Source organism: Zeus faber (assembly GCF_960531495.2).
Source record: "Zeus faber genome assembly, chromosome: 8".
Classification (NCBI taxonomy): Eukaryota; Metazoa; Chordata; class Actinopteri; order Zeiformes; family Zeidae; genus Zeus; species Zeus faber.
In genome coordinates this window covers 10420166-10437521 of record NC_137195.1, presented here as the reverse complement: position 1 = coordinate 10437521, position 17356 = coordinate 10420166, and the positions used below count along the sequence as shown (strand labels likewise).

General features: G+C 48.9%; 1 protein-coding gene across 1 annotated transcript in view; it reads left to right on the top strand.

Moving 5' to 3' along the window:
• fhod3b (formin homology 2 domain containing 3b) overlaps positions 1–17356 on the top strand; it is an 88685-nt gene that overhangs the window by 55461 nt on the left and 15868 nt on the right. Inside the window, 6 exon segments of the mRNA XM_080005416.1 lie at positions 219–324; positions 11365–11459; positions 12396–12507; positions 12982–13076; positions 13298–13441; positions 14118–14365. Coding sequence (XP_079861542.1) covers positions 219–324; positions 11365–11459; positions 12396–12507; positions 12982–13076; positions 13298–13441; positions 14118–14365 — 800 coding nt within the window.

The following is a 17356-nucleotide window of genomic DNA, read 5'->3' as shown; positions in this document are numbered from 1 at the left end:
AACAGCTATAATCTTGTGACCGTGAGATCCTACACCATAGATAGATAGATAGATAGATAGATAGATAGATAGATAGATAGATAGATAGATAGATAGATAGATAGATAGATAGATAGATAGATAGATAGATAGATAGATAGATAGATAGATAGATTTAAATAGACTCTTTCTGTTTATCCAAAATATTTCCCAAGGCCCTCTCTCTGTCCCTCCCACAGGATGACAAGGACCTGGTGCACGAGTTTGTGGTGGCCGAAGGGCTGACGTGTTTGATCAAAGTGGGCGCCGAAGCGGACCAGAACTACCAGAACTACATCCTCAGGGGTACGTGGATGCGGCTCCCCTCCTCCCCCTGCTCTCTCACATCCCAGTTCACAGGGCCGGGCAATCCAGGATGTTATTTATCAGTTCGCCAGCACTCAGCTCTTCCGCCTGCCCATCAGGAAACACGCGTGTCTACGTACACCGCTCGGGGCAACGTGAACAGCCCGAAAAATGCGCGGCGCGGCCGACGCCGTGGGTGTCGCAGCGGCGGTTACAGCCGGTTAATCCATCCAGACCCGCGACGGCGGAGTGAGTGATTATCTGTGTTGTGTTGTGGCGGGGGGGACGGGTGGGCTGCCAGGGTGCCACCGAGTTCACAGATCCCCCCCCCCTGTCAGGCAGTCTAACCCACCGCCTTTTAGCGGCCTGCTGCGAAGGGGCAGCTCACACAGGTTTTAACTGCTAATAAAAGTCCTGGCAGGATGTTGCAGATCATAAAACTAATTTCCCCTCCTCTTCTTTTTTTTTTTTTTTTTTTTTTCTCCCGCCCGCCCCGCCCCGCCCCTTACATCTTCCCTCGCTTCTGCTTTTGTTGCGAAATATGTGAATACTGAAATATGTGCCTCGGATGTGTTTGTCTGATCTTTAACGTTTGATGCTCCATCACGGGCTGAAAAAAAAAAAGGGGGGGGGATCTCTCCGGCCTAATCACCAAGCAAAACACGGAGAAAGAGAGACACACTCATCACGTCTGTCCACGGCGGCCGCTCGTGTCACCGGGGCTCTGAATGATCGGACCACCTACCGCAGCGTCCCTCTCCCCGTCGCTCTTGTTTTGTTGTTGTCCTCCAACCCTCCGACCCCCGCGGAGGGTCGGAGGACCCTCTCTGGCTGCGGCTCTCTATCGCGACCTTCACGCGTACGCCTATGCCCTCGTCAGGCCCACACACCCTTCCCTGCAACACCGCTCTGAGCCTGTCACACTGCGGCTCGCCGCCTCCGAAGCCCCCTTAACCTGCGTGGACTCCTGACCTAGTTTCTCCCGAGCTGCCGAGCAGGAAACAGAACCGCAGATCGCTTTCCCGTGGGGACGAGGACATGTAAACACACACGGACAACCTCATGTGCGCGCATGAACCAGTGTGGTGTATGAAGATTGGACTTTTCTCAGGGATTTCTTCCAAGAAAATGTCTCCCTCTCTCTCTCTCTCTCTCTCTCTCTCTCTCTCTCTCTCTCTCTCTCTCGCTCTGGCTTCCATACGCGTGTCCACACACACACACACACACACACACACACACACACACACACACACACACACACACAGATAGACATGCGGCGGGATTGCGCTGTAAATGGTCACATTTGGACTCATTCTGCGCTGCAGCCTCAGGCCAGCATAGAAAAAGAAAGGAGAAAAAAAAAGGGATCTGAAGTGCAGCCTCTAGCCCATTTGCCTGGAGTGTATTAAAAAAAACCCTTGACCAAAACATTTTTTTTTTTCATGAGTAAAATCAATCTTATGGGGTTTTGTTTTGTTTTTTTTTCGTAGATGAAAATGCCGCGACCACATATGCACACCAGTCTCCCTGCCCCATTACCATCAGGAACAGGTTAGCTCTGGGAAACATCGCTGTCTTCCAAACGGCACTCGATATTTCATTAATACCTCTCTTCAGCAATCTACCGTACGTCCCCCATCTCCCCCTTCTTTTTTTTTATCACTCCGACCCAAACCCCCACTCTCCTCAAACCCCGGGAGGTGTCTGCAGCCAGTTAGCGCTCCCTCAGTGATGTGGGTAGGATGTTGGTTTGGCTCAGAGGCCACCACCACGGGGCCCCTCACACCTGGCTCGGGGGGCTTCCAGATCCCGGCTCTCTGCTTTTATGGCCCGGAGTGAAGCTTTATCGCCTGTTTGGTACTCGTTTGGACCTGGTCTGATGTCATCCTTTTGAAAGTTGCCTGATGCCATCTGCTTCCCCTATACCCTCCACCATGGTGGAGCCATTACCCCAAAGTGTTGCACCTACGGTACACCTCAAATAGTTGAATGCCACCTCATATTTGAATAAAAGTATAGGAGGATATAGTAGTCCTGTTTAGAATCATTCAGCAGGTGTCACATAAAAAAAAAAATAATTTGAATGAATTGAATCTTTTTTCTGTCGTTGCTAGTTTTAAGATTAAAAAAATGGAAAATATTGAGGAAATCATAAGCAAACAGTTGCTTGCAAAACATCCATCAAGACCGGGCTGGAATTAAATAAATGAAAAATATCCTCACAAAACTTCACATACCACAAAAGAATAAAAACACGATGACATACACTTGTATCTCTCTGCATGCTGCATCATTTATTTAAGTCTTCATACACACCATAACTTTGACGGAAGAGACAGTTGCATTGTGAACTGTCCAAAAGTGTTACTGCATCAAATAAGTCATGGTCATATTTCATTTTGTGCTTTCATGTTGTCCTCTCGTTCTCTCCATCCCTATCTCTTTGTCAGTCTGTCACTCTCGCTCTCTCTCTTGCACCCTCTCCCTCTCTCTCTCTATCTCCATCCTGCCATTTGCAGGATCTCCTGTTTTTAATGACATGGCTGTTAGAGTGCCGTAAGTCAAAGCACCTTGACTCTCTGGTGTCTAGAGAGCGCTGCTCTCGGTAGGAGAGGGAGATGTGCTGTAGTCGAGTGTTTCATTGCCTCTTAAATTGTCTGGGACGGGGAACACTGCTCCCAATGCACCACTCAATCTGGCTTTTAGTGTCACACGGCAGTAACTTTATAGTGGAACAGTTTCCTTCACAATGCTACAAGTGCACCTCGTTTGCAAGGGCCGTTTGTTAAAAGTCGCCGTCTATAGGTTTTTTTTAGTGCCGTTCTAAATCAGGTCAAGTATTATGGTGAAATATCCAATATGCAGCTCTATCCCTTAATAAAAAGCTATAGGTCCTGATATACATGTATATATTTGAACCTTTGCAGTCCTGCAGCAGTCGGCCAGTTCTCCCAGCCGTGGTGGTTTGATCATTTGGCTGTGCGCTAAGTGAAGGCCCAGGCGTTGTTGGGTTAGATATGTGCTGGCAGCCTCCATTGGAAACAGTGTGTATTGTGTTGTCTGGCTGTGTTATGGGCTGTCTGTCCTAGAGGGGGGAGACCCTTACTGTGGCCCGTTGTCTGGATAAACATTTCCACTCTGTCTGGGCCGGGCTGACCTGCCTTGTGCAAATATTCCAATGTACAGTATGTGCAGGTTACGATGGGTTGGATCCCCTCCCCCGTGTGTTTGATCGCACAAGAATGATATGAATGGAGAATGTGAATGAATGAAGGCCGGCCTACCATAACCGCTCCTGTAAATCCTATAGGACAGAGGAAAATTTAAAAGGGGGAAAAAAGACTAACACCACCGCAGACAGACACAAAAACACATACAACACGCATGCAAACTCACACACACACACACACACACACACACACACACACACACACACACACACACACACACACACACACACACACACACACACACACACACACACACACACACACACACACACACACACACACATCCACTGTGGTCAGGGCCAGAGGGGTATCTCCAGGAATGCCTGTGTTGCACCAACAGAACCCGAGACCCCGGCTTCTAATGAGATCCTACGGGAATAAAAACAGGCTGGCTTTCCACCTTGTCTCTCCTCCCGTGATCCGTCTTTGGGTTTTCATTCTCCAAGTCTCTGAGACACGTGCAAACACGATGCACATTTTGTACAAGAGTCCGTTAATCGTCATATAAACATGATGTTATGAATATGAAGATTTGATGTTCTGTGTGGGATGTGCTGTATATTTGCATGTTATGGCGTTTATTATGAGGCTGACCACAGACCTCCACTGCATTAGACCTGTGTGTATTTTTGGGCGGCCTATTGCATTTCCCTTTCCTCGCTTTAAGGATCATTGGCAGATGCTTGCAGCCTGGTTTGACAGAATCCATTTTACATTTAAATGTATTAATAATCAAAGTTATTCTGCGAGAAGAGAAGTGTTATGTATGACAAAACATTCAGGGTTTTAAATGTTCTCAATTACAGTAGTGCCAAACCCATTAAAGACCCTTCTCCAGCACATATTTTGGACAAGGTTTCAAACCCAAAAAAAACCTCACTCGAAATTGTCGCTGTTTTTTTTTTTTAACAATTTCCCCGATTCTATGGGCGCACAGTGTGGTATTAGTTTGACCTGCGCCAGCCAGGCTTGAAAGGTTGATGACAGCAGCTAATCACGGTGATATACGGTGGTGTCTGGAGAAAGCACGCTCACTCCAGTGCCCTTATTTTTTTTGCCAACAGAGGCAACGAGCGCTGGTGCTTTTCTCGTTTACCACTTCCGTCTCCTGCCTCTTCCACGAGGCCTCCGTCTCTGCTTCCGGCTGCCGGAGGATTCCCATTGATTTTCCTGGTTGTTTACTGCTTTATGCTTTCCTCAGGAAGGAGATCCCATTCGTCCTTCCGCACGAACTTCCCGTCCTGCGGTATCCTCTGTCTTCTCCTGTTCTATGCCACCCGGCGGTCCTTCTCAGGGGGTGAAATCTCCCGCTGTTTGGCTCCCAGTAGATCTTCCATTCCAGCTCCTAAATCATTGGAACTAACTGGCCGAGTGTAAAATGATCAAATTAGGTTGCCCCTAAGAGTGATCTCCAGACGGAAACTGTCAAAATAATATTTCACGAATCTCTCCCCCCTTTGTCATATTTCTACCTTCTGCTTCCCGACACTGACTGTGACCGCAGCACACTCCTCACGTTCTCAACGACACGTGGGCGGCAAAAGTCGCAAAAAAAGTATCTTTTTGTTCATTTTGTTATCAGTCTGGAAGTTACGGTCTCAGGGGGGCACGTAAAGGAGACAGGTCGACGACGCCCTCTGACCCCCGAGCTCCCTAAAGACCCCGACGACAGGCGGGGAAACGACTGGCTCCGACCAGCCTTCTGCCGTTCTGTTCTGCTTCACCACCGCTCAGTCTCCAGAGTGGAGTTGGTTTACGGCGCTCGAGTTTGGTCTCGGCCTTCCAGTCCGCTCTCAAGTCCGTGTTTTCGAGGTGCCGTCTGGGACTGGACGGCGCATTTCGATATCCGTGAACTTGCATTTGAATGTCGTTGGTCTTGACGTGGGGTTTGTCTTAAGTTCAGTCCCGGACATGACTCCACCTTGCCCCCTCTAAGAATTGTTCTCATCTTCTCGCCTTGGGTCGTCCTGAGTCCAATATAATCCAACATTTTTTTTCATTACAGGTTGTGTGCTCTAAAAGCTAGATCAATGTAAAGCGATGCAAATCATTTGTTTGCGTAATTATAGAAGTTATTCTCTATTTAACCTCGTGACGATTTGCCATCCAGAGGAAGCCAATATTTGTAAACACAACGCTGGCTTTTTTTTTTTTTTAACCCTTCGGGGCTCCCGTACCTCACGATTACATATGCTCCTCTTCCGGGAATGAATGCGTGACATGAGAGGAAATTTAGGGAATAAATAGCGTCCAATTAGTCTCGCCGCGCAACGCCATCGCTAACATTAAGGCTTTACCTTGTAAACTGTTTAACGGACAACCTAGCCACTTTATCCTGAGCATCGCAAAAAGTCAGTTTAAATACACGAGACGCATACCTCGTGGAATCGTAGTTTTTAACTGCCCGTGACTGCAAAGGAATGAAATATGAAGAAAATAAAATATCGGAGTGGGTGTAATTAATACAACAAATGTATGCCTTTAGAGTAACAAATGGTTCGGTGGAGATCGACACAGATTCCAGCCTCCAACCTCCTGCCAAAACAGAACGGGCCGTATCGTGTTTTCGCTCCAGCCCTGAGACTCGCTCCTACGGATACTGTTTTTCTTGCTCCCCCCTCAGCCAGACCCCACAGACCTCTCGGAACCCCACACGTGAGGCCGGCCGCTTGCATCTGAACCCGCTCCAGCCCCACCTGCCTGACCTATATTTTGCCCCCCACCCCCTTCCTCCAGCCCCTCGGCTCCAGAAAAGCTGCTGCAAGAAACTGTGTTTTCAGTCCAACAGGGCTGATTGGCAGCGGAACCGGAGCCAAGATCTCCCGACCAGTGTGTTTTACTGAAACATCAGAGCTCTGTATACAAGCCAATTATCCTGCACTAACACTTTCTGAGTTCCATTTCTCATGCTGTTATTTTATTGCCTCGCGCGTTGCCGTCCTTGCAGCGTGAGATTCGTAAACTATTACTTTGAAAAATAAATCCGATGCAGTATTGTAGTTTACGGGCGGATTGATCCAAACGCTCGGTGTACGAGGGTTTTTATTTTTTATTTTTATTTTTTATGGTCGATTCCCACAATCTGGGACTGAATTCAGCGCAGGGTCGGCCATGACCAATGCACACGACGCCTCTATTCTCGAAAGAGCTGTTACAGTTCACCGCATCTCATCTTTCACCTCGTTTTATAGTCGGCGGGTGGGTGGGGGCCGGGGGGGGGGGGGTGTCATGGTGTTGCTAATTTTGCCATGCGGATAGGATGGGAAAAGCAACGCGTTCAGGTCCTCCCCCGTTCTTTATAGTAACGCTGTGATTTCCATGGCAGGCCCCTCGTGTTCCTTCGACTTTGAATGCGGAGAAGTCGGGGACAGACCGACGGTTTTATTGCCAGTGAACTTACCAGTTGTAACTTGTCCTCCACTACTGGGGCCGGACTCTAACACCAGCGCCTTCCATCCATTGGCACCTACTTGAGTCATTTGCGGGAGCCAAGCAATGAAAAGGTTGACTCTGCCCCGGTCCATACCATTGTTCCACTACGCGTTGTGTTTGGTCTTTGGGGGATTTGTTTGGACTCAGGCCCGTGGTAGGTCGTGCCAGAATGCTGGTCGTCGTGTGCATTCACATCTGAAAATGGAAGCGTCCCTCGGTGCCGGTCTGGCCGTCGACTCGGTGCTTTAAATTGGTCCGATGCTCCAAAACCGCTCACAACCCCCACCCCCACCCCAACACGCCCACCTAAAGCAGAGAAAAGTATTTCTCAATTGTTTTGCATGTTAAACCTAGTTATTCGTCAGCTTTTATCATAAGCGCAGTTAATTAAAAGGAAGGACGTAAATTTTCCTTGAGATCTGAGCCCCATATGAGTGGTGGAATGTCGGGTCAGTGGTAATTGCTTTTGTCCCTCCACCCACTGTGCACTGTGGGTGGAGGTCCAGTGTTTGATCTTGGCTGTGCCATTGGGATGTTGGCCTCCAACAAATCACAAGTCATACATATTAGAGCAATTGCTTGTTGCTATTTGCTTGTTGATTTTCATCCAGTGGATTGTACTCTTGCCGAGACTGTCAACTTGTTTTAGGCGTTCAATTGCTGAAGTAGGAAAAAAAAAAAGATAATAATAATAATAACCTTTATTTGTACAAAACTTTTCATACACGACATGTGACTAAAAAGGGATTTATGTTAAAAGGCCATCAGATAAGGCCAATAAAAGTAAAAGCACGCAAGTATAATGCATTTACAAAGTAAAATAATAAAATAATTCAAAGAATGAAATAAATTAAAAACAGGGTAAGAATAAGCTCTCAGAGAATTATTTCCTTATTTCAATGGAGTCTTGAAATAATGGGAGGCCCTAAATGCACCAAATCAACCCGCGTGTGTATTGAGCCCATGTTTCTTACCTGCGTTGTCTTTCTTCGGCTAGATGCATCCTGGAACCAACGCTGGAAATCAGAATAGTTACCACTTCATTCATTCACTACAGCCTCGCTTGGAGTACAATGAAGCGCGTATCCTAATTTAAGAACAAACGGATGATCTTTGGTCGGCCTCGCTGTCAGGGAGGCGGTGCTGGCTGCACCTCTCAGAGCTACACGGGTGGAGCTCACACACAGTGCGGAGAGTAACGGGGCAAAGCGGCATTAAAGGGGATGAACTACCTCCAGCGCAGGAGGCTCGCTAAAATAAATGTTGCACGTCGCTGACCCAGTTTTTTGGTGAACCGGGGGAGGGTGAACCAAAAACCCACGGAGGGAGCTGTGGCAGAACGGCGGGAGAAGGAGAAGGAGAAGGAGAAGAAGAAGGGTTTTTTGAAAGACGGGGGATCCCTGGGCGGCTCCAATGCTTCTAAAAAAAATAAGGTTGACCGGCCTGTGGGTGTGTTATGCCAGCGGGCCTTCGGAGCGGCTCACACCTCGTCTTTGGTGAAGGAGCAGCCCTTCCTGTACATTCCTGGGCCATTGGAGAGATAATTGCGGTGGTTTAGGGCAGAGCGAGAGGCCTGGATTAGACTCCCCCCCCCCCCAAAAAAAAAAAGAAATAACGTGGAGCTGGTCTGCCCTTGTCTTACATTCCCTTCTCCAGCCTACCATTCAAACGTACAGGCGGCATTCCCCAGAAGGCGGACGTGTCCCCTTCCCATTCCACTCTCCAACGTCCTCCATGTTGTGTTTGGACCCCCCGCGTCCCTCATTAAACGCTTCCAACTTTGATTGAAAACTTCTTCATGCTCTCCGCTCGGCCGCGCCTTTTCCGTTAACGGGCGACGTCGAAACTCTAATCAATAGAGACAACTCGTTGGCCCCCGGCCCTCTGATTATTTCCCGTACTTGAAAAGGCACCGCCAGGCCTTATTGTTGTAGCTGGTTGCCGGTGATTACTTTAATGGCGGCTCACAGTTTTGGCTTCACATGAACGCTCCGAGTCTATCTTCCCCGGTTATTAATGACAATCTCCCCGAGAAATGAAAAGGAGGCGGAGGTGAAAGTCAAGCAGTCTACCTCTACAGGCGTTCACCATCATTTATCTATAATAACTGCGCAGGAACACGGAGAGGGAGCCGGGCTGCGATATAATGATTAGGAAAAACTTCAACAGTAATAGCCCTGAACTGCAACAATCCGGTACTAAATACTTATTTCATTTTCCGGGTGAGTTTCACGGGTGATTTATTCACGGCGTTGCAGAGGCCGGCTCCATTCGCGGCCGCAGCACTTCAAACGAAAAGCTTGTTTCCGAAAAAATATTTTGGAAGGGGTGTAGTTTTACTTAATAAAAGCGGATAAAACACACATTCCACCTCGTTTGATGCACAGTACTCGCGCTGTAGAACACCCTGACGACTCAACGGTATTAATAGACACCCTTACAATACCGTATTATTTATAAACTGCTATATTGGGAGTAAAATCATGTTCCGTATCCACTTAATGATTTTAGTGTTATTTTTAAAACCTATTAAGGAGGAATACCCAGTATGATGTCGACAGACGTACTTTACACCAAAAAGGGAATCACGGCGACGCACCGTTTCTCTCTTCCGCCGGCTTAAACAAACCGCGGCGGCGTGTTAGGAAGCTGTGCTCGGTCCAGCTGCGCGGCGAGAGGGGCGCGGTCGTTGTCAGCCGTCCGTCAGCGGCGGCGTCCCGCCGAGTGGGAGAGCGTGACCCTCCGGCCTCGCCTCGACTGAGCGGGGTTAATCGTGTTTTCATAAACACGCCGCGATGCGGTCGTCTCCGATACGCCGCGATGTCTGCGCGGCTCGGAGCCCAAAGGGGGAGGAGGAGGAGGACGCTCTGGAATGCTACGGCCTGACATGTGGGGAGTAATTAACCCCCATTGATAAAAGATGAACTGCCCCTGTTGCTGCAGCGGTGGGACATCTGTGTGTACCTAACACTCACACACACACACACACACACACACACACACACACACACACCGCTGCACCTGGGAATTTTGGCTCCAATAGAGCATATTCACAATTTTTCATGCTCAGACGGCAAAAAAAAAGAGGACAGGAAAATAGATAACAGAAGCTGCGAGGGCCCCGTCTCATAATTTCAATCGAACATTTAGCTTCTACTGGAAGAAGAAGGAGAAGAAGAAAGAAAAAAACACTTCAAGTGTTGTGCTGCGATGACAGATTTCCTCCAGGAATCTCTTAACCTGCAGAAACATCAATTCATTATAACCTATCAATGTTTTCCTCTCTTTTTAAAAACACAGAGAGCAGCTGCTTTGTTGGACATTTCAGCAGCTCAATGAGAATGAATAAACGAAATGAAGGAACCAGAACATTTCACCTTTGTTTTTTTCATAATTAGGCGATAAGCCGAAATCAAACATAAACCAAAAAACGGCTTTCGCACCTTTCCGGAATTTGTTTTCTCCAAATGGCTCTGACACAAAAGGACACTTGGATCAGCACGGAACTGATGAATCATCAGTGCCGCACAAACAATGAGCAACTGTAATTGACAAAATCCTGCTTCATTGAAAAAGAGTCAAAGCTACACTATTATAGTATTAACCGTGATTTAATACAGTTTGTACTGATGAGAGTTTCCTTCTCATCTCAAGTGTTGGAAATGCAGAACGGCCAGTAACGTTACGACGTCTCGGGGAAAAATGAATGGATTTATTTATTTTTATTTATTTTTTACCTCCATGAAAACTCGCCATCCAGCGGGACTCCGCCCGCTTCTCCACTCCCGTTATGTTCTTGTCTGCCTAGCCCGGTCGCCAAAGGGACACCGGCGAGTCCATCCGCTCCAGCGACGTCGTTCCAGCGGGACGGGCCGACGGAGCTACGCTCTGTCTTCCTGTCGCCGTCCTGACCGTCTGACATCTCCGGGCGAGCGAGGTGGATGAAACCAACGTGGCGGCAAAGCGCCGTCACTCACCCCTTGGCCAACACAGCTGCGTTAGCTCGTGCGCCTGTGTCGCCGCGTGCGCAGGCGAACACGCGGCGTGCGTCGGTACATCGCGTTGCACGTGAAGTCGGTCGTGGGAATTTTTGGACTTTTTGCCTCCCCACAATATATTGTTCCCGGGGGGTCTCCCTGTGCAGGCGCTTCCCTCCTCGACGCGAAGTGGAGGGAAAAGGTGAATGTCAGGGGGCGTGTGCGGTCATTGTTATACATTATTAGGGTTTCGCTCGGGAGACGTCGGATCTGTTCTGTCTCAGTTCTCCACAGTTCTATGTTCAGACGTTAATGGCAACAAAAAAATGGGGGGGGGGGGGGGGCTTAAATGGAGCATGTGTTAACCCTCCCTCCCTCCCTCTCTCTCTCTCTCTCTGCAGCTCTCGGACAGATCATGTTGTACGTGGACGGGATGAACGGTCTCATATCTCACAACGAGACGGTCCAGTGGCTCTACACCCTCGTGGGCTCCAAGGTAAAGGCCCTAAATCTGCACGGAGACGACGACGATGACCGCGATATAATGTAATATAATTAGCGCGGCCTCGACCGGCAACTTGCAGAGAACCTCATAGTTTGAATAGTTTCGGTGACCCTCCTCCCCGCCACGTGAACCCCTCGGCCCTCTAGTGGCCGTACCGAGGCGTATGGAAACGTATGGAAAAGCGGCAGAAAAACCACGAGAGCCCAAGTCCCCCGCCTTGTCTCCCATCCAGATAACTTCAATAAGGCGGACTTTCTGTTTCTCACTGGTTCATTCCTCCACCGCTTCCCTCCTCTCCCCCTGCTTCCCCCCCGTACATGTGAATGTATTTACCATCATTTTGTCGTTTTAAAGAAGCCCTTGTCTGCTCAGTAACCCGAGCAGACCCTGTATAACTGTTTATGTTTGCTTCATTTAGCTCGTCCTTCGGTAAATAATTGCTCCTCCTGAAAAGCCTTAAATCTGAAGACCTCATTCAAGGTCTTATTCAGATTGCCGTCCGCCAATTTTTGAACCTGGGCCCCGTTAGAGATTGACCGTTTTTTCGAAAAAAAAAAAACGATCGATCGTGTTTTTTTTTTCAGTGTTTGCCCCATTTGAAACTAGTTAAGCACTGTGAGAAGACGCAGCAGAGCTCTACGTTTCTCAATGATGGGATGGCGGCAACATTTTGACAAGGCCCGCGAACCTTATCCATTCAGAGCGCTCAAAGGATCAGAGTCTGTGCTCCTTTTCAGTCTATATCGCAAACAAACTCGAAAAAACTCCGAACCCTTCCTCTGTCCGCATCACCGGGGCTCTTGTCTCACGCCTCGAGACGTCCCCGTACGGGAAACCCTTCTCAAGGCGACGCGTGACATCCTGGCGTGGCGCGCGCTGTTTTATCGCGCTGTTAAGCCGTGTCACCATGTGTTGGTCGTGCCGTAGTTCCGTCTGGTGGTGAAGACGGCGCTGAAGCTGCTGCTGGTGTTTGTGGAGTACACCGAGGCCAACGCTGCACTGCTCATCAAGGCTGTGGACGCCGTGGACACCAAAAGAGGTGAGAGAGGACGTTGTTGTCGACTATTTTCTTTTTTGGTACGAATGGCTTTTTCAGTGTTTGGACGGATAGAGACGAACAACCGTGTCTGGAGGTTCCTTTACGCGCCACTATTTAATCCCCGCCGCTCAAAGCCTCCCCGCAGCTGCGGGCCGTGCGTCTTCCGGCGACAGCGGCCGGCGGATATATTCGGGCTCCGATTACAGCGTAGACGGATCAGCTGTCCTCGTGGGCGGCGGGCTTATTGGGGGGAAAAAAAAAGAATGTGACTCCCTCCCCGCGGTGAGGCTGGGTTACCTGCCGCTGTAAAGAAAAGCTCCGCACTGTGATGTGGTTCTAACCAGACGGCTGCGCGGTGGAGGTTTTTTTCAGACCTCTCTGCCGGATGGAGGGTGTTATGAGGCGTGCGCTCGGACCAGCGAGCGATTTTAAAATGTGTGAAAGTAATGTGTTGGACGTGTCGCGGCGCCGCAGGCACCAAGCTGTGGTCCAACGCCATCGAGATCCTGGACGAGAAGGACGGAGTGGACACCGAGCTGCTGGTCTACGCCATGACGCTCATTAACAAGGTTAGTAAACAACCCACTTATGTTTTGTTTTTTTTGTTTGTTTTTTTTACATATTTTCTCGTCTTCTGAACATTTACTCCCACTCTAACTTCCCCCTCTTGTATCTCTACTTTTTTTTTATTTTTTTTTTTTCTATCATGCTTCTGTCCGTACACGTCAACCGGCGGCAACAGGCGGTGAATATCGTTATTTGGTGTGTTTTTTTTTTGTTCGTCCGTCAGACTTTGGCGGGCCTTCCGGACCAGGACTCGTACTATGACATGGTGGACTGTCTGGAGGAGCAGGGCATCGAGGCCACGGCGCAGAGGCACCTGAGCAGGAAGGGGACGGACCTGGACCTCACCGAGCAGTTCAGCATCTATGAGGTCGGTGTCGTCGCGCGAAGGGTTGTCAGGGGGGAATCGAGAAGAATGGGAAAACCGTGTGTTTTAGCCAGAGTTCCTACAAAAAAAATTAATAAATTGCTATACGTAAATAGCATTCAGAGTCATCCATGGGAAAAAAAATTTATAGCCAATTGAAATGCCCTATTTCCAATAAGAGAACCGAGAGAGAATGCCCTGTGTAATATTGCATAATGTTTTGTTTTTTGTGAAAAAATGTTTTAACGTAATTTGTGGTTTATAATATAAAATAATATATTTCAATTGTATATTAGAGTAATATAGAAATGCTGAAACAGGTAAGATTTCATCAATATGTCTTGCTTAAAATGTGCACAATCTCTGTAGGCACTGCCACTTTGCGTTTCACTGCATACCTGTATGCATGTGACGAATAAAAATCTTGAATCTTGAATATGTACACCTGTAATACACCTTCACACACAAATACTCTGGCAAAATGTGAAAAGTATCACATTGACATTTCTACTTAACTAAAAATACTTAAATGAACTTAAAGTATTAAAAGTAATTTACACGGATATAATTGTTTGATTCATTCATTGTGAACAATCCTAAATCAACTGCTGGATCCAGTCCCCGATTTTATAGAAACACAGCATGTCATAATGCGTTGTTCTCCCTCCCTCCACCCCAGATGACTTTACGCCACGAGGACGGGGACGAGGAAGCCCCGCTCCCCGCCAGCAGCAGGAAGGATCGGCGGCGGGCCAGCATGGGAGGCTCCGGCGAGCGGTGGGGCCTGGAGCGGAGACGCAGCCGGAGACACTCCCTCCAGAGCGGCAGGGGACACTCGTCGGCCCCCGCGTCCCCCTGCTGCTCCCACACCCACGGAGGTGGCTTCCTGCCCTTTGGCGGCCAGAGCATCGAAGACGTCAGCGAAAGGTGAGGGGTCGATGCGCTGAATCCATTCTGCTCCTAAATAATCCCGAGACGAATAATGGCTGAAAATGATTCGCTCATGATCCCAGGGTTCTTAGCAGGTCCTTGAGGTGCTTGAAGTACTGAGATTTTGTCGCTGATCATTGGAAACCTGTGATGTAATCAAAAACTGAAATTTTGTATAATGTTTACTTATCTTTATTGAATGCATTTTACTATTTGATTGCCCTCCATTAATGTAAAGCACTTTGAGTTTCATGTTGTCAATATAGGGTGCTATACAAATGAATGTATCATATTTATAGGTATTATATTAAGAAATTAATGATATAGTCATTAAATATCAGAAAAATAGACATTTGTGTAGATACGTATTCTCCATACTGTCAAATTAATCTTTCATCCTCTGGACATCGCAGAAATAGGAAGCTTCTGTAAACACAGTGATATGAGTGTGTTCCTACAGCGACAGAGAGAGTTAAAGTTCTGCCGCCCCACTGACTGACACAGAGAAACCAAAAGTAAAGGTTGTTAACATTTAACTGATGATTTCCATGATTAGAGAATTGGAGTCTTCTATATAGTATCCAGTGTTTCCCACAGGTCTGAGATATACTTGTGGTGGCAGCCGGGGGGAGGGGGGCACGAAATACAGTTTTCTGAGTTCCCTTGGAACGCAGCATCACTTCCTGCATGGATGACAGTTTTCAGAGTTTCCGTGGAATGCAGCATCACTTCCTGCTGTCTCTCGACCCGATACAAATTCGAATCCACCAGAGAGCGCGGGGGGTAGCCTTGGCCAACGACGGCTTGTAAAACATCCACCAGTGTCCACGTCTTCCCTCTCTCCCTCTCTCCCTGTGTTTCCCTGCAGAGCGCGTGCGACGGACAGTAGAACGGGTACGGGAGGGGCGGAGCGAGGGGAGCTGGTCCACTACTTAATCGATCGCGCATGGCGTCGTTCTCTCGGACGGATCGAGAAAAATCTAAATAAAAGATGTTAAAGTGGGTCTCCAAATATACTTTGGCACCCCGGGACAATATACCCGGGCGGCCCGCCCAAGTAAACTCTATGTGTGGGAAACCACTGGTATCATTTATTATCTGTATCATTATATTATTATTATTATATCTGTATTATTGTGGAATTTGCTCTCGGTGCCTTTTGTCCCGCCGCTCGTTACATTCTTCGGAGTTAGTCAACAACGGTGGGAAAGTCAAGCTCTCGTGTTTCAGCCGACATCCTACAAGTTGATCATTAATTGTCAAACCATGAAGGATCGTTTCCTTTAACACTGCGCGGCGGGATTTGATCCCCGAATTATAAATGACTCTAATACTTCACTATATTTCTAGCGGCGCTCAGACGCTGCAGGTAAGAGCTGAATTCAGCAGGTTATTCGATACCGCGGCAGCTCCCTTCCAACGCGCCGTAGGAAACTGGAGCTGCCTTTTGAAGTGCGCTGTTTTCTATCCACCGCTAATGAAATCCAGGCGACCGGGCGGAATCCTAATAATAAACTTCGAGATTCCCACTCTCGTCTATAAGTTCATGTACTCGAGAAATCACAACATGGCCACAAAACAGAGGTTATTAAAGGTTCTGCCTCTCCGAGCCAGGGCTCCAATTGTTGACAGTACGTGGCCACCTTTTCCTGATGTAATAAAGAGAGTGGTTCTCTTTGTTTTTTTTTGTTTTTTTCCGAGTGCGAGGACCTGGCTAACCTTCTCAATCGTCTTCTGTCCTCATTTTCTTTTCCCCGCTCAGTCCTCGTTGCCCCGACGAGGGATTCTTCGCCGTCTGTCGTGTTCTGTGTGCTAACCCATCTCCTGTGGTCCTTGTTCACATGCTGTCTCTGTCCAAATTCTCTCGTCCTCCCGCTTCCCCCTCCTCCTCCTCCTCCTCCTCCTCCTCTTCCCCCCATCCAAAACCTCGACCCCTCCTTTTCATCGCAGAGAGGAGGAAGAGGAGGGAGAAGAGGAGGAGGAAGAGGAGGAGGAGGAGGAGGAGGGAGAGGATGAGGAGGAGGAGGAGGAAGAGGAGGAGGAGGATGATGAGGCAGACAGTGAGAGTCATCCAGTCTCCGAAGCCTCTATAGAGGGAACGAACAGGTATCTTAGGTGTCCGACGGCTTTCCCTCGTCTTAACAATTTATTTACTGCCCCCCTTTCCCCGAGTGCCCCCTCGATTTTCCCTAGGATTGTGATGACTCCATACTTCCTTTCCCTCCCGTTGTGCTCTGTACCTTGTCGTCCTAGCGGGGCTCCGGATGTAGACGGCGTCTCTAGGGTGTGTTTGACCTTAAAGTGCATGGTCGACGTGGCCCCCGACGCCACGCACCGCCAAGGCGAGCGAGGCCCCCCGGGAGGCTCGGCCCCTGTGTCCACCCCGCCCAAGCCCAGAGCGTTCCCGCCCCCCTGCGTCCCCGCCCCGCCGCCGGGCGCCGTCCTTCCTCCGTCGTCGAGGCGGGCACCGGGCCCCGCCTCACCTTCCTCCTCCTCTTCCTCCTCCTCTTCCCCGAGAGGGCGTCCTTCCACCCCGACCTTTCCCCCCGCCCCCGCCGACCCTTCCCCTCCCCGCCTAGATTTAGACCCCAGCCGGGCGCGCGCTGGATCCCAGGAGGGTGAGACAGGGACGGACAAAGGGAGGCGGTGCGACAGGTAGAGCGTAGGATCCGCCACTTTCTAAGCCTTTAAACGGGTTCACCGGTTCCTTTCATCCTGCGACCCTCACACACACCTGTCCAGAGACGCTGCTGTACCCGCTGTATCAAGTATTAAGGTGCTGCATAATTCACATGCGAGCGCCGCTTTAGCTGCTCAGGACTCCTGTGATGGAAACCGGATGGAGAGCCACCTCTGGACAGGCACAGCAGTACCTCAGCATGTGTTGCGTTTTATGTGTGGTACTGTGCCCCCCCCCCTCCCCCTTTTTGTGGAAAAGCTACCCAAGATCACAGATCACAAACATCACTCATTTGTTAGATTTGATAA